This window comes from Rhea pennata, chromosome 2 (assembly GCF_028389875.1).
Source record: "Rhea pennata isolate bPtePen1 chromosome 2, bPtePen1.pri, whole genome shotgun sequence".
NCBI lineage: Eukaryota > Metazoa > Chordata > Aves > Rheiformes > Rheidae > Rhea > Rhea pennata.
The window spans coordinates 18682095-18697023 of NC_084664.1; the positions used below are offsets into that span (position 1 = coordinate 18682095).

General features: G+C 40.7%; 1 protein-coding gene across 1 annotated transcript in view; it reads right to left on the reverse strand.

Annotated features, from left to right (window-relative positions):
* Positions 1–14929, reverse strand: part of APBB1IP (amyloid beta precursor protein binding family B member 1 interacting protein) — a 62549-nt gene that overhangs the window by 23053 nt on the left and 24567 nt on the right. Inside the window, exons 6-8 of the mRNA XM_062567688.1 lie at positions 12953–13112; positions 8599–8720; positions 13–87 (exon numbers count right to left, since the gene is read on the reverse strand). Coding sequence (XP_062423672.1) covers positions 13–87; positions 8599–8720; positions 12953–13112 — 357 coding nt within the window. The remainder of the gene's footprint in view (positions 1–12; positions 88–8598; positions 8721–12952; positions 13113–14929) is intronic.

Sequence of the window (14929 nt, forward strand, 5' to 3'; positions counted from 1 at the left end):
AAGTTGGCTTACCTCCAGTAAAGCCTCTTTGTTTTTCTCATTCATTTCTTTGCTTTCACTCTTCCCTTTGTTTGTCAGGTAGAAATGCTGATTAAGACAGAAAAGAAATTGATGTTAGTTATAGAGACAGCGGTACAAATAAGCAGATCACTACAAGCCCACTCAATAGTTATTCAGCCTTTCCATCCTGGGTGCCCAACTAATAGATACAGGAGGCAGATGTTTAAGGATTCCTCTTGTTACAGACAGACTTAATCATGGACTGTCTGTTCCTGAGTTTTAATTCTTTACTTTGAATTTAATTCAAAAGTAATATAAAATTACTTCTGCCTCTGTACATACAGCCTCCCCCAATTTTAAAAACACTGGCTTAGGCCTTGTCTTTATTTGGCTGTTTTTCTGGAGCAACAGGTTTGATTTTATCATTCCATTTTGCATAGCTTCCTGTATTATTACAGGAGGTGTTAGAGAACATAACATTATATTGCACACTGAGGTATGATGGAGAAAATGCAATATTAAAACTAGAAAGCATTTTTATTTTAGCAACACATTTTTGGTAGCTTGCCCTCACTCATATCTGGTGCTTTGGACATACTTCAGCTCTTCATTTTAACAACAAGCGCTTATACTCAGGAGCCTTCACCCATAGTTACTTCCCCCTACTTTTAAAACTCAATCCCTGCAAAGTATTTTTATCCAAGGAAATATTTGAAAACCAAGAAGAAATCAGTGTACTAAATGACCACCATGACAGATTGGCACATGCAGTCCAGATCACCATTTGAAACATGGGCCAATGTCTCAAAAGGGGTCCCCCACCTCTGGGAGAGTGGCTTTCTGAAGCTACAGCCTTCAGAGGACGCAAGGTCTTCTGCCCTTGCAGGCAAGGAAGCAGCAAGCCTCACGCACCCAGCTGCCTACAACCATACACTCACCTACTGGCAAGCAGCAGAAACAATTTCGCATGTACACTGGACAGGGATTGTACAGAACCCTTGGAAGAAGGTACAGCTTCAGGCAGTGGGAACGCTGGCTCAGGGATATGCTGGCCGGAGCGCGTCCATGGGCTTAGCCCAACAGCAAGCGCGACCGGGCAGTGCAGCCACCAGCTGCCTGCAAACGGTAAGGCAGCCACGCGGGAAGAAAGCAGGTGGATCAAGGAGTTAGGCCATGCGTTGAGTAGCATTTGGAGCTATGGGCTAGAGGCCAGGATGGTACACACAAAACCCTCGTGTTTGAACATCCTCTAAAGAAAAGGATGTCTAGAATAGAAGCTTAGGTTTGGAAAACACCTGATGCATGGGACAGTCCTACTGATTTCCCTGGAATCAGTCAAAAAGTTAGGCTTGCAGGACAAAGGGCATGGAATCAACAAAACCCGTTTTCTAGGAAACAGACAAAATTGTAAAGACTCGGCAAATTTTGAAAGCTATCTACTTAAAAAGTACTCCCAATTCTGTAGTTTTGTAATATGACAGCAATTCTGTAGGAAGAAAAGCAGCAGAGCTTATCTGACATTTCATATCCCCTCGCCATTTCTTCAGTGAGATACATGCCTCAAGGTTATGAGAACGTAACTACATACGTGCATGCAGTCTTGCCCTAGTACCAAAACATTACCAAAAGACAAGGGAAGTGTGCAAACGAAGGAAGCAACATGCTGTTGCTACATCATGTGAAATAAACACACAATCAGTGAGCCTGCCATGCCAGCATCCCATGTTTACAGCAAAAAGGCTTATCTGAAGTGAAACTGCTTCTCCACACAACCACATCTTCTTTTTCAAGCAGTGTTTTGAACAGCAGCCTGCCAGAATGCAAAGCTTGGGGCAGATGGCTTTCAGAAGGCACCAGGAGAGGAAGGGGAAGGAGTGTGGATGATCTCAAAAGCAGTTCTTTAAAAACTACTTTCTTAAAAGTTCACAGTAAGTCAGACGGGGACATCAAACACAGCCACCTGCAATTCAGCCTATACTTCTGCCATATCTGTAGTACGGACATAAGAAAAGAAACTGGGGCTTCCACCGGAAACAGACTAAAATTCTTATACAGGATTTACAGCAGCACAAACAGCCTGGGCACAGTTTTACTCCACTCATCTGCCTTGGTCAGACGTCAGTGCTGATAACAGGAGAAGCTTGGTTTGCTTATTACAACTGATTCACGTCCAAGCATCTGGCATTTATTTAGCAAAAGCACAGACCACCCTGTGCCTACACAGTTAATAGTAAAGAAACAAAGTCTGTAATGACATCCATGCTAGAGCACTAACAAAGTAGCTTTTTTGTTAGGGAAACAGGGCTCTGTCACCCAAACCAACATTACACAGAGGTACAATTTCATCTTCACTTGTCAACACGCATTTCCTCTATTACTGAGTGCCTCCTTTATGTCTCTGCCTTCCTGATATCTGGAAATACATGGTGCTTACTATTTACCAGTGGCTGAGGACCTGGGAAGCAGATTGTACCCTGTACTTGTTTTCTTAGTGTGTGGTCTCCTATTTTTGATCAGAAGCATTCATCATATAGGAGGCAACCACATGTGTCAACAAGTGGCAATAAGAAAGATCACAACTCTGGACTTCAGGAGAGCAAACTCTGGCCTGTTCAGGGACCTTCTTGGAGGAATCCCATGGACTAGGGCCCTAGAAGGAAGGGGGGCTCCAAGAGAGCTGGTTAATATTCAAGCATCACTTCCTCCATCAGCGCATCCCCATGAGTAAGAAGTCAAGCAGAGTCATGCAGGAGACCTGCATGGATAAGCAAGGAGCTCCTGGCCAAACTCAGAAAGAAGAAGGAAGTATACACAATGTAGAAAAAGGGACACTTGGCAGGAATACAGGAATGTTGTCAGAGCATGGCAGGATGTGATGAAGAAGGCTAAGGTATCCTGGGCTGCATCAGAAAGAGTGTTGCCAGCAGGTCAAGGGAGGTAATCCTGTCCCAACACACAGCCCTAGTGAGGGTACATCTGGAGTACTGCATCCAGTTCTGGGCTGAGAGATAAGGAACTACTGGAGAGAGTCCCGTTAGGGCTACAAAGATGATCAGAGGACTGCATCATCTCTCCTATGAAGAAAGGCTATGAGAACTGGGCCTGTTTAGCCTGGAAAAGAGAAGACTGAGGGGGGATCTTATCAATGTATACAAATATCTTAAGGGAGGGTGTCAAGAGGATGGGGCCAGACTCTCTTCAGTGGTGCCAAGCACCAGGACAAGAAGCAATGGGCACAAACCGAAGTACAAGAAGTTCCATCTGAATATGAGGGAAAACTTCTCTCCTGTGAGAGTGACAGAGCCCAGAGAGGTTGTAGACTCTCCTTCTCTAGAGATATTCAAAACTCACTTGGATGTCATCCATGCAACGTGCTCTAGATGACCCTGCTTGAGCATCAGGGTCGAACTAGATGATCTCCAGAGGTACCTTTCAACCTCAACCATTCTGTGATTATGTGTCCACATGAGGTCATTCCAAATCCAGTAGTCAAAGGTGATGGTAAAAGGCAAATTCTTTCCTGTCCAAAGACACTACTGGGAAAAGCATGTTTGATTTTGGATGTCAGGTCACTGCTACAACAACATTTGTCTACAGGCAGCTCTCTGCATAAGTCCACAAATGCGAGAATTAACTGCTTTTTAGTTCCAAAAGAAGGTTTCTCTCTTTTGGCAGACAGCTGAGCTTACTTAACAGGATGTACTCATCCTCTTGGGATGATAACCCAAGAATATAAAGGGATGTTTAAACTAACCAAAGCACACTGGCACACTTTGTCTTTGGGTTTGCTTTGTGCGCTCTATTTGAGTTATTTGCTGTAGAAATGAACAGTTGTTTGCTGAACTTGTCCCTGTGCCAGGGTACCCTGGACCAGCAACAGAGGCAGTTTTGATGTGTCCTGCTCGCCAGGTACAACAGCCATGAGAGACATTATGCCAGCATTTCCCCTGTGCTTGTGCACGGCAGGGTAGGACAGTGGCAAAACTACCTGATGACTCATCTCTGGTTTTACACTACAGGGAATTCCACATGCACACAGGGAACTCCTGTAAAGATTGTATAGCCAGCTTTAGTTAATTTGTGCTTTGTACTGTAATCTGCAAAATTCCACAAGTTTTTGCACACAGTCTTTCTGCTTAGCCATTTCCTATTTGTGGAGAGGCAGGCAAAAAATTCAGGACAGATCTCTCTCCACTGTATAATCCTCAGACAACAGCAGAACACAGAAATGGTTTTGAATAGTTTCCAAAAAAAAAAAAAAAAAAAATTCTCTCGTGTCACACGTAAGCAAACCAAACTTGGATCACAGCAGAAACAGTAGCCGTAACTATTGCACTGCCAAACCTTCTGAGCCACGCTCCAAATCTCTGTATCTGTAAAAAGATTTTGTTACATAAAATAACACCCCTCTTCTGCCTTAGTCTCCTTTCACACATTGCTCCATCTAAGCTGAAACGCAGCAGCTACTTGTCAGCACCCAGCACCAGGCAGGTGCTCAGGGCAGTCCTCTCCCTCGGCCTCTCCTGCCGCCTGGATTGTATTTTTGCTCTCAGTCTACTGAAGCTGTTTTCTTCCTGGGAGATCGCAAGGTCCACAGGAGCAGAGGCCAGGCAGCGTACGGCACATGAGGCAGCTGCTCCGTGCTGGTGGCCGTCTCCCTTGTGCAATGAGCCGCCGGGGCAACGAGGCGAAACGGGCCGGCTCGCCGAGTCGCGGGCTGCAGCCGGCCCGTCCAGACCGGGCGCCGACCGCAGCACGGCTCACGCGGGACAAACGGAGCAGCGCGCGGTCACACCTGCAGCCCGTCTCGTATCGTGCTGAGTGTCCTAAAAAAATGCAGATAATACTAGGAGATACCTATGATCGCTCTGAAGATCACAAGGCAGGTAAGGATATGAAGCTAAAGGCAAAGCACTTTAAAGGTCCAAAAATGCATTTTCAACTCTGTTTACTTGATGTTATAATGTTTGAAGAAAACTACTACACCTAACTTTTCATACCTTATGGATGATGATCTTTGAATATTTAAAGAAGAGGGAATACAGGTCAAATGAAAGCCATACGTAAGAAAGGATGCAGCTACAAACAAAGCGCTTAACAGGCTGATTAAAAATTGCCTGTGAAACAGTTAAACTGTGTAAAGACTATATCTGTACTACCACCCCAAGGCAGAAAAAGAAAACTATTTATCCAAGTAATATCTTCAAGTTGAAACTACACCCTGGTCTGAAATATACTAATACAAAAAGAAACTAAGATCACTAAATATTAGGAGCACAGTGAAAAATACTTTTCCTCCCTCTTTTCAATTTATTTGTGCATTTGCCAGAACACTGAACAGTCACTTTCAGTGCCACACTTCTGTCCCCTCCAGAAGGCAGCAGTGGAGAGAAAAACACCTGATTTACAGAGTCATTAATGGCTGGCAGAGGTGGTTAAAAATAAAAGCATCACCTGCTAGATACCAGCCAGATTTCACTGTCTTCAAAATACATACTTGAGCATGGAATTGTGATAGCTGGCCTGTTAAGACAGACATTAGGAGTTCTTGTTCCACATCCTTCTCATGCTGTTCAGTACTCTTGCTTTTGGGAAGAAACAAAACGTGAATTCCCTGTACGAGTTTGGGGGATATAGTTCTTGCTTTTGATTTACGTGTGTGGGAGCAGAAGCATAAAGTACTCACTGTAACCAGATTTTTACTAATTTTTGTAAATACTGGACAAAAAAAAATACATAAAAATGTACAGAACATGCAAGTGGCGTCACTTGAACTGTTTGAATTTCTCGTCTGCTTCTACCAGCAATAGGGAAACACAAGAAATTAGAATTCATGTAAGCAAAAATCAAATACGCAATGATTTAAAAGCATGACTAGCACTTAGAGTTAGGGGTTCAGACTCAGCTCTCCCTTACAAATAACCTTGCTTAAATGAAACAAAAGTGTTTCCTACATCCTTCATTTTATTATAGCCTTTTTAAGCTGAGAATTATTCTTTGAGCTCTTTAAAAAGAGCTGTTGAAAGCGACAACCTTCCTCTCAAAGGTCAGCACCGCATCCTTGGACCACGTGACAGAGCGTCACCCTTCCTACATTATAGACATTTTCTTCACACGTGTGCTGATACGTATTTCTGTTTCACTCTTTTGTCACAGACTCGTGACCTCCCGCCTCTACAGACGAGTCACTGACGCCTTTCGTGCAGCAGTGTTTTACTGCAAATTCCCTGCGGGGTAAATTCTACTACAGTGAGGAGAGGGTGCAAGCGTGCCTGTCTCTGTGAAGAGGAGGAGACCTGAGGGTTTTGCAAAAAATGCAAAATGCATTCCAAATACTTTCAAAGTTTGTTTTAAGAAGCAAAGCCACAGATTAATATTAGAGAGGGTCTGCATGACACGAATGACAATCTTCTGTATACAGCCACTACTATCAGCTGAGCAATACATTGCAAGCACACACATAGAGGACAATTCCTGTATTTCAAAACCTCAGTTCCTCTTTAGAAAATGAAATATTTAATTAATTCTTGTTTAATCTATATCAGTTATACGTCTAATTCATAGAAAGAAATAATGAATACATAGCACAGCTCACAGATCTCCTCCAGAGGTCCACTTAGGGTGATGGTGGGCCTGTTTTAACAATGCAATATAGATACCTTTGTAATCAGATTTTTTTTTAAAGCACTAATTCAATTGCTAATTTGTCTAAGAATAAACTCAGGTGCATGAATACCCTTGGAACTTGCGCTGCTCTCTTCTAGAAAAAAAAATCACAAGTCACAAAACTGAGACGTCCATTTCCACAGAAAACCTCTGACAGAACGAGCGCTAACCCAGAACACGAGTATCACCAGCGCTGCTGCATTATAATTGGCTCTGTCAAAAAAAGCACTCTAATTTCAGTGCTCCCAGGATGAGTTCATGAGGTAACCTCGACATAACCTGAGCTCGGAGGAGGAGGAGGCCCAAAGTTCTCAGAACACACCACCAGAGCACTGGATTTCAGTTTCCCATTGGTTACATGACAATTTCCATAACTAGTTAGCTATATAACCACATGCTCTCCTGGCTACCCACTTGGCATTTGCTTTGGTTTACTGTTCAGACTCACTGCACATCATATATTCTCTTTTACCACGTTTTGTAATCCAGCATGAGCTCTGTCTGTACAATGCTGATTATTTTCCACCAAAAAGAAAAAGTGCTGATATGACTGAACTATTCTGCATGCCTCACAACATTTGAATTTACTGAGCCTGACAGGTGGTTAGACTTTATTGCTGCCAAAATATTTCAACAGTATGATAGTCACAACTGATGCAGTTTCCCCAGGCTGCTCATTTTAGGGCTTATCACAGAGATGCTGAAGCTCAAAGACTGCAAACATGTCCAGAGCAAGCTGAACATTCCTGCGCAGCAGGACAGAGTTAGGACCTTATATGAGTTTTGCTTTGGCTCATGTTTATTTCTAATGGTCACTGCAATCAAAACATGCAGAATCCTCACCAAAGACCTGCTCCCTACGAGCTGCTTCCTGACCTTGCCCTGGGCCACAGCAAACAACGTTACTGGTGTACAAGTCAAACATACAACCTAACCTCTGCTGCTACCTATGTTTAACAGCTCAAGAAAGTACGATATCCCGAGACATCACGTATGTTTTATTTCCAAAACTGGCTTTTGCTGTTTAATACTAAAAAGTCAACATTAATCCACGCATGCTGAAGAGTAAGTTTTCTTTCTCTTTCTGTGCTTACTTGTTATGTGAATGAAGGAAACTTCCTCTCTGCAGGTTTTATTTGAAATACTGGCTCAATTTAAAGAAACTTGAACAGCTGAGTGAGCTTTGCTGCCAAATTATGTATTTGATTCATTTTTTTCTACAGTGAAGGATTACTCATTTTTGTCTTGCTGCCCTAAGGATCAAACCAGATGCTCAAAAAGTTAATAGATACCTGACAAAGCAAAAAAGTACAGCACCAAAGAATCCATCGCCTGTTATGCATGCTTTTCACCACACATCACAAGAAAGAAATGATTTGTATATGGATCTGTGCTATACAGCTTGGTGCAGTCAGGGTAGAGATCCTCATTTTATAGAGTTAATGTGCACAGTTTACTTCTCCCCAATCTCCTCAATTCCAATTCTTCTACCCAGTCTTCCAGGTAAAGTCTCTCTTTAGTACTCAGCATTCTTTTTATGTAGTTTCAAAAATTAGACCTTCAAGGAAATACTGATGCTCATCAGTGAAAACGGTGGTAGAAACCTTAGTACTGACAAAAATCAGATCTTTACAACTGTCCCATCTCACTGCAATTCTGAGAGCTGTACCTAACTAAAAGCTTGTTCCAGTGCAGAATTACATGCCTCTCTCTTTTTTTTTTTTTTTTTTTAACCGCTGATGAAATGCTTTAAAATTAACAGAAAGGAATAGAAAGAACTGATTTTCACATCCTTCAGCTTTTTTTTTTCTGAAAGTACACATTTTGCTCTCTTTAATTTAGAGCCGACAGAGCAAATTAACAGTGTAATACACAACATATGGACTAAATAAAATAATTGCAGATTGCTTTCCAAATATTTTGTTACCTTACCTGGGGATTTTTAAATAAAGCATATTTTTCACTTTTTTCCAAAAACAGAATCTTATTCTCCGTATCTCGAGTCCAGTGTGACAGCACTTCAACAACATTTTCATGGTCTTCAAAAAACCTTTCTGGAGAGACAAAAAGGGTAAGGTAAGACACACAAACCCTCTCTCCCCTCTCCCAAGGCTGCAGATGGAAATTCCAGTGTCAGAAAGAAATAATTAGCTCATGTTCGTCAGAACTGGAGAGCCCAGCCCTCTTTTCCACAGCTCAGAAAAGTGCAAAACCACATGAAAACAGTGTCTGGTGGAAGGGCAAATCCGCTACAGAACATGCCTTATGCAGCACGGGCACCCTCTTGGAGTCCTCCCGCAATTCTGTGCTGCTAGCCAGAGACTGTACAGGATGGAAACTCTGTCCCACCAGGAGTGGATGGTTATGTCTCTCAATGGTTTTCCTTTTTCTTCCTTTTTTTTTTTTTTTTTCCCTCCCTATGATTTGCCATATGGTTGGGGGATATATTTTCATTTTGGGTACTAAAGTGGAAAAAAAATCTGAAAATTAATTTTCTTTTCTTTTTTTTAACTTATTAAAACAAATGAAAAATCATTTTTTGTCAGCAGGAAGAATGCTATGCACTCAGAATAAAATCTTTTATTTCAGGCAACCGCATTTAAAACCAGAAACAGCAAAACTAAGGGAACAAGAAGATAAACTGATAAACCAATGTGAACTATTCTTTCACTCAGCATATCAGCAGTTAAACCCCACCAGAGATCTGGGAGACATAGTGTCAATTCTATCCCTTATTTGGATGATTGGAAACCAAATCCTCCACCCAAAAAAAGCCAGCAGGTTATGCTGACATTAGGAAACTCCTGGCCTCTCCTTCTGGAGTTTTACTTTTACGAAGTAAGTTAGCAGTCACATAAATCCCCTTTGGGGAAAAAAAAAAAAAAAAAAAAAAGAAAGAGATGTCATCCTGATTTCACAAGTAATTTTGGAAGGACCCAAACTGCATTTTTCTGAAATTTAGTATTTCAGAAAGGGGGAGAAAAAAAGAAAAAGAAAAGAAAAATCACCCAGCTCTAATTTTCAGTACGATTTTGGCAGTTTCCTATGAACAGCTGTACTCCCCTTTCAGTGGTCTCTGCTGACCACATTTTTCAACAGCCTAGATTGGCTTAGTGTAAGAGAAGATAACACAGCACGTATTTTGTGGGCTTTCGATAATACTGCTTGTTATTTTTGACAAGAGTTCAGTGTGATCCATCAAAACTAACTTGCGGGAATTAAACAACTGCTGACTTTCATAAACTGCAGACTGACTTCAAGGCCAGTCCATACATATATTGTAGTTTCTTAACAACACGAGCTTTGTTATCTTGCTAATACTTCTGTGATAATAATATGTTTCATTTAGCAATTGGTATTTCTGCAATAAACTGGAAATAAAGAGCACTACATAAAGCCCAAGTAATCACTTGAAGGGTAAACAGCATCTTATATTCCAGGATAACTATAAAATAATTCTCAAACTGTAAGATTAAACCTACCTACCTACAGTAATTATAGTGAGGGACAGAAAGTACACAATGACTTAATTTAGATTAATTTTGAAGCAATAAATTCACTCATAGCACTCAAATTGTTAACTTAATTCTGTCACAGCACAGTGTTAAGCAGTCAAACAACATTTGAGATTTTGATGACAGAGAGAGTGGCAAATAGTTACCCTTAAAAACTTCAGGAAACTCAGATAATGCACTTGAAATACACAAAAACTAGGTAAAAGTTTCATTTCAGCAATATCTCCTAAGCTCTTCCGTTTTAGATGGAAAAAGATTTTACAGCAGGAAAATCCTACTTTGCAAACCTGTAGGTGGTATGGAATATATCTAGTGCACACGCTGTCCTACATGTCAATGCCAAATCATGGATCAAAGAAATGCAAACGTGAGAATAAGTGCGGAGAGAGGCAAAAATTTATTCTCTCGTCATGTGTTCTTTAGTGAGGACTAATTTCTGCCACATCCAGTTTGTTTCATTTCCAGTTCCAGGCTTTTATTATATAAAAGGTCTGATCTTATGATCTTACAATGACTAGGTGGATCTTTTTTATAGTTGATAGTTTACTCTCTCTAAAAAGAAATATATATGTTGGTACGTACCCAGTGTTACATGATCTCACTACTGAAAACATTCATGATAGTTTTTAATGTGCTATTAATCTAAAAGTATAGTTCATTTTATTTACAACAATGGTCTCTTAGAATATCAGTATACACGAGATATTCTATCATGGATCTTCTGACATAAAACTAGCTTGGACCTTCTGGAATATCAGTTCACTAGCCTAGAATACTTGCTGCTTAGATTTTGCTTCTTATAGTGAATGCAATTTTCTTTTAAATTCCAGCATCCAAAACAGGTAGAAAGGGAAAGACCAGGAAAGCCTGTCTACTAAGCAGGCTGATAGTGATAGAGCTAATGTAGAACTGACAGAAAGGCACTTGAAAGGAATAAAGAATAGTTACGTTTTTATTACTCTACACAAAATGAAATGTATTTTCCTGCCTACTGGAAACAGGAGTATGCACCACTCCATGCAAATCGAAATCTCCTTCTGCAAACAGAAGGGCTCCATTCCCAGCTCATTTGGACCAGGTAACAGGCTCCTGCAGACTTCTTCTTTCTTTCTGGACCAACTACTGATTTATTTCCTTTCCTATACTTCTTCTATCTTGGCTTTTAAAAATAGTTTTTATTCAGTATGAGAGTAATTCTTTACTAGATTAGTACAGTGCAAAGTACGCAGTATTAGCTGAGACTAAAGAAACATGTTTTAAAAAAGAAGTAAAAATTTTTAAAAGTCTAATCATTAACCCCAATGTTTGTAGCACATGACCCTTCTGATACCTTCAATTTCAGTTGTATGATGGAAAATTCAAAATTTCTACCCAGATTATGAAAAGTAAATTTTGTTCAATGGTTATGGACTTTCAGAAAACAATCCGTTGCATGATGTAATTCTAATGCTCAGAAATGTTTGTCTAAGTCTTGTCGGACCAAAAGAAGCAACTTTTCAAGACATGAAAGCACTCAAAAATTATTCAAAGTAACATCCGTGAAACTTTCAGGGCCTGGCAACATTTCCAATCTTAATTAAGATTAGCATGTAGAAAAGAATCTGTCAATATTGCTTCACGTATCATCTTAATGGAGAAGAAAGAACTCATTGGCAGTTACTGTCTCTGCTGTTCTTACAAGCAGATGAATATCTTCTTGTTCATGAGTAGTCAGGCTTTTTCCAAGCCATTTTTACATTTCTTTGTTTTAGTGTTGTATGATCATTTTTCCTGGGGTTCTTTTAGAGTGTGATACTGATGTTTAACTTTTTTTGTGCATTTTTACATTTCTTCTGGGAATCTGTAAACTGAGAATGCAAAAAGACTGTTCGACAATTTCCAGTTTCTTTGGGTCAAACATAATTTCCAATTTCTCTAGGTCAAACGCTACCCTGTAAGAAAGTTGCAGCAATTTTCCTTTTCATTTTGATGTGAATGCATTTTCAGCCTCGCCAGTAAAAAGACTCTGAAACAACTTGCAAGGAGAGAATGTTCCATCCTTAATTAGGCATCAAAGCCTTTCTGAAACAAAACTCACATCATACAATGCACAAGTTTTGCACAGCTGCTTCCTAGGACTTGGAGGCCACATTAGTTACTTCCTAAGTCATAAGGCAGCACCAGCAGAGTTGCAGCCCTGTCAAAGATCAATGTCCTGTTCACAACTGCACTTAAGCAAATGACTGCAGCAACTGAAACATTAGAAGTGACTGAAATGCTTCTTGGATGGTCTTGTTTAATTACAACATTTGTTTGGCCAAGTACACAAGAGCCTGCTGACAGCCCCTCAGTGCTGCATCCCCTCTTCAAAGAGCAGAGTTGAGTACTTATGTGTTTGGGTCTGGGAGGGTTTGACAAACAGAGTAAAACTCACGTAGCCCCTCTGTGTTGTGTAAAATTGAATAACGGGAAGAGCAGCAAGCAGGGAGCTTTCTGCGGGTAGCGGCACCGAGGACTGGAGGGCTCCATGCTACGGTGAGAACGGCCTGCGGGCACTCCCGCGGCAACCCGCAGCTTTCCCCTGGGATGTTCAACACCAACTACACTCTGAGACCAGGTAACATCCACATCCCCCTCTTTCAGGTAGTCTTTCAACAGTAAAACCTCAAACACAAATAGACACAAGGGCAGGAGAAATGTTAGTAATTAACTTTTCAAGATTACCATACCATAGGAAGCACGGTATCGATCTGCTATGTGTTCCAAGAGGACCCTGTCACTACGCCACTTACCAATTTGCAGCTCTGGGTACGTTTCGTACAGGCACCAGTCCACGTTGCAGTTGCAATGGGTTTTCTCAAAGAGATTGTCTAAAACATCCCGTGCCACCTGACGCTCGTCCAACATCAGTGACTTTGTGCTGTTATCGTACATGTGCACCTTGACAACCAGCTGAGCAAAGAGTCACAGAAGAGTCAGTTAATTTCAGAAGCAAGTAAAAGGCCAGTCTGAATCTGCTAACATAGATAAGAAAGATTAAGGCAGAAGGTTATTACTGCTTCAAAGGCACCCTGTTCCACAGGGAGCTGAGGGAATACTACAGCTTGGAAGCTTTCACGTTATGCTGCCACCAAAATAAAGATCTCTTCTTGAAAAAAAGGAAATCGAACTTCGTCCTGTGCAGGACTTCAGGAAAGGTGAAATTGCTATGGAGAGAAAGTAGAAGCTCATCTCTTCTCTAAATCTACTAGATAAGCAATTAAGGAAAATGCTTGATAGGGTAATCAAGCACAAAAGGACAATGCATCCTTAAAAAAGGCTAGAAATGCAGAAAGGCCTAATTTAGTTTTAAATGAGGAAAAAATGGAGGTATTTAAATTCCTCCACTTGTACTGAAATCAGAACAACAATCATCTACAGAAGCTATACACAGAGCATGAAAAAAATGGTGAATTGGGAGGGCTTCTTCAAGTCATCTTATTTAAATATCCCCTTATTTCAAAATAGTTGTATAAGAGGCTTTGGTACAACAAAGAGAACCTCTGTTAAAGCTGAGATAGAAGCAGAAAGTGAGGATCCCCAAAAGAAAAACTACATTGCCTCTGAAAAGGAAAAGCAAACAAAACAAAACCACTGTACTTGCTCTGATTCCAACTCTTGTGTATATGCCTCTCTAAAATAAGCAGCTCAGCTGCAGCACATGTTATAGAGAAGAAATGTTGTACATACATAATCTAAAACATGTTCAGGGAAAATGAGAATTTTGTCTGGTTATATTCTTTTGAATGTTCAGAAACATGCAGGCAGATTGCACCCTTTTGTAAAACTGCAAAGAGCAACTTTCTTTAAACTTCCCTGGAATCCAAAAAATGACAGTAATTTCATTACAGATGTCACTTAGCCACAAAGAAGACTCAGTTTTACTTCTATTTGTTGGTTTCAAATATTCAGTATGCAAAAAAACCCCAAAAAGCCTTCAAGATAAGTAAGTTTCCACCCAAAGGACAATGGCTAACATTGCAAGGAAATGAAGGTGAGCAATGGACAGTCATTTTAAGAGAGCTCATTCCAAAGATAACCTTGGGGAAATCTTCCCAGAATGTTCCCTCAGCAGTAGTATGTGCACATGGGTGGAAGTGTTCTATAGGAGTCATCTCAAGTCTGGAGAGCCTCAAATTTACTGGAAACTTTGAATCCTTCCTGGAAGCCCTGCATCTCAGACACTTCCCATCTCCTCTTTGAGCACAATTGAAATGTCACAGCTGTTTTTCCTCTGCACTCATTTTTCAGAGTTACTAAACATCTACAGCTGCTGTTGAGTTCAGCTGAAGTCCTAGGGTACCCCCACACCACACATTACAGTGATGGGTAGAGATTTGGAAACTCACAATGACAGGACATATTTACATAACAGATTGCAGCAGTGAAGACACTGTCTGGAAGTTTCTAGTTTCATAATTTGTTGGTCTAAAGCCAGCTCTAGTATTCTTGTAGACTGCTGCACTGCCATGAAAGAATTTAGCAACAACATCCTAATTTATTCAATTATCGACAGCCAGTGCAGAATATACCGTTGTAGTTAGCACAATGCAAGTAAGTAATATTTTCATGTACATTCACATCATCTAAAGTAATACATCAGTACTGTGGGCTTTGCCCCGACACTGGAAAAAAATAGGTAGAGCCTTCCGAGTCTGCTTGCAACTAAGGCCCTTAGAGGTAGTGCTCTCCTAGAGACTTCTGTACAGTCAAACTTCTGTACACTCAGA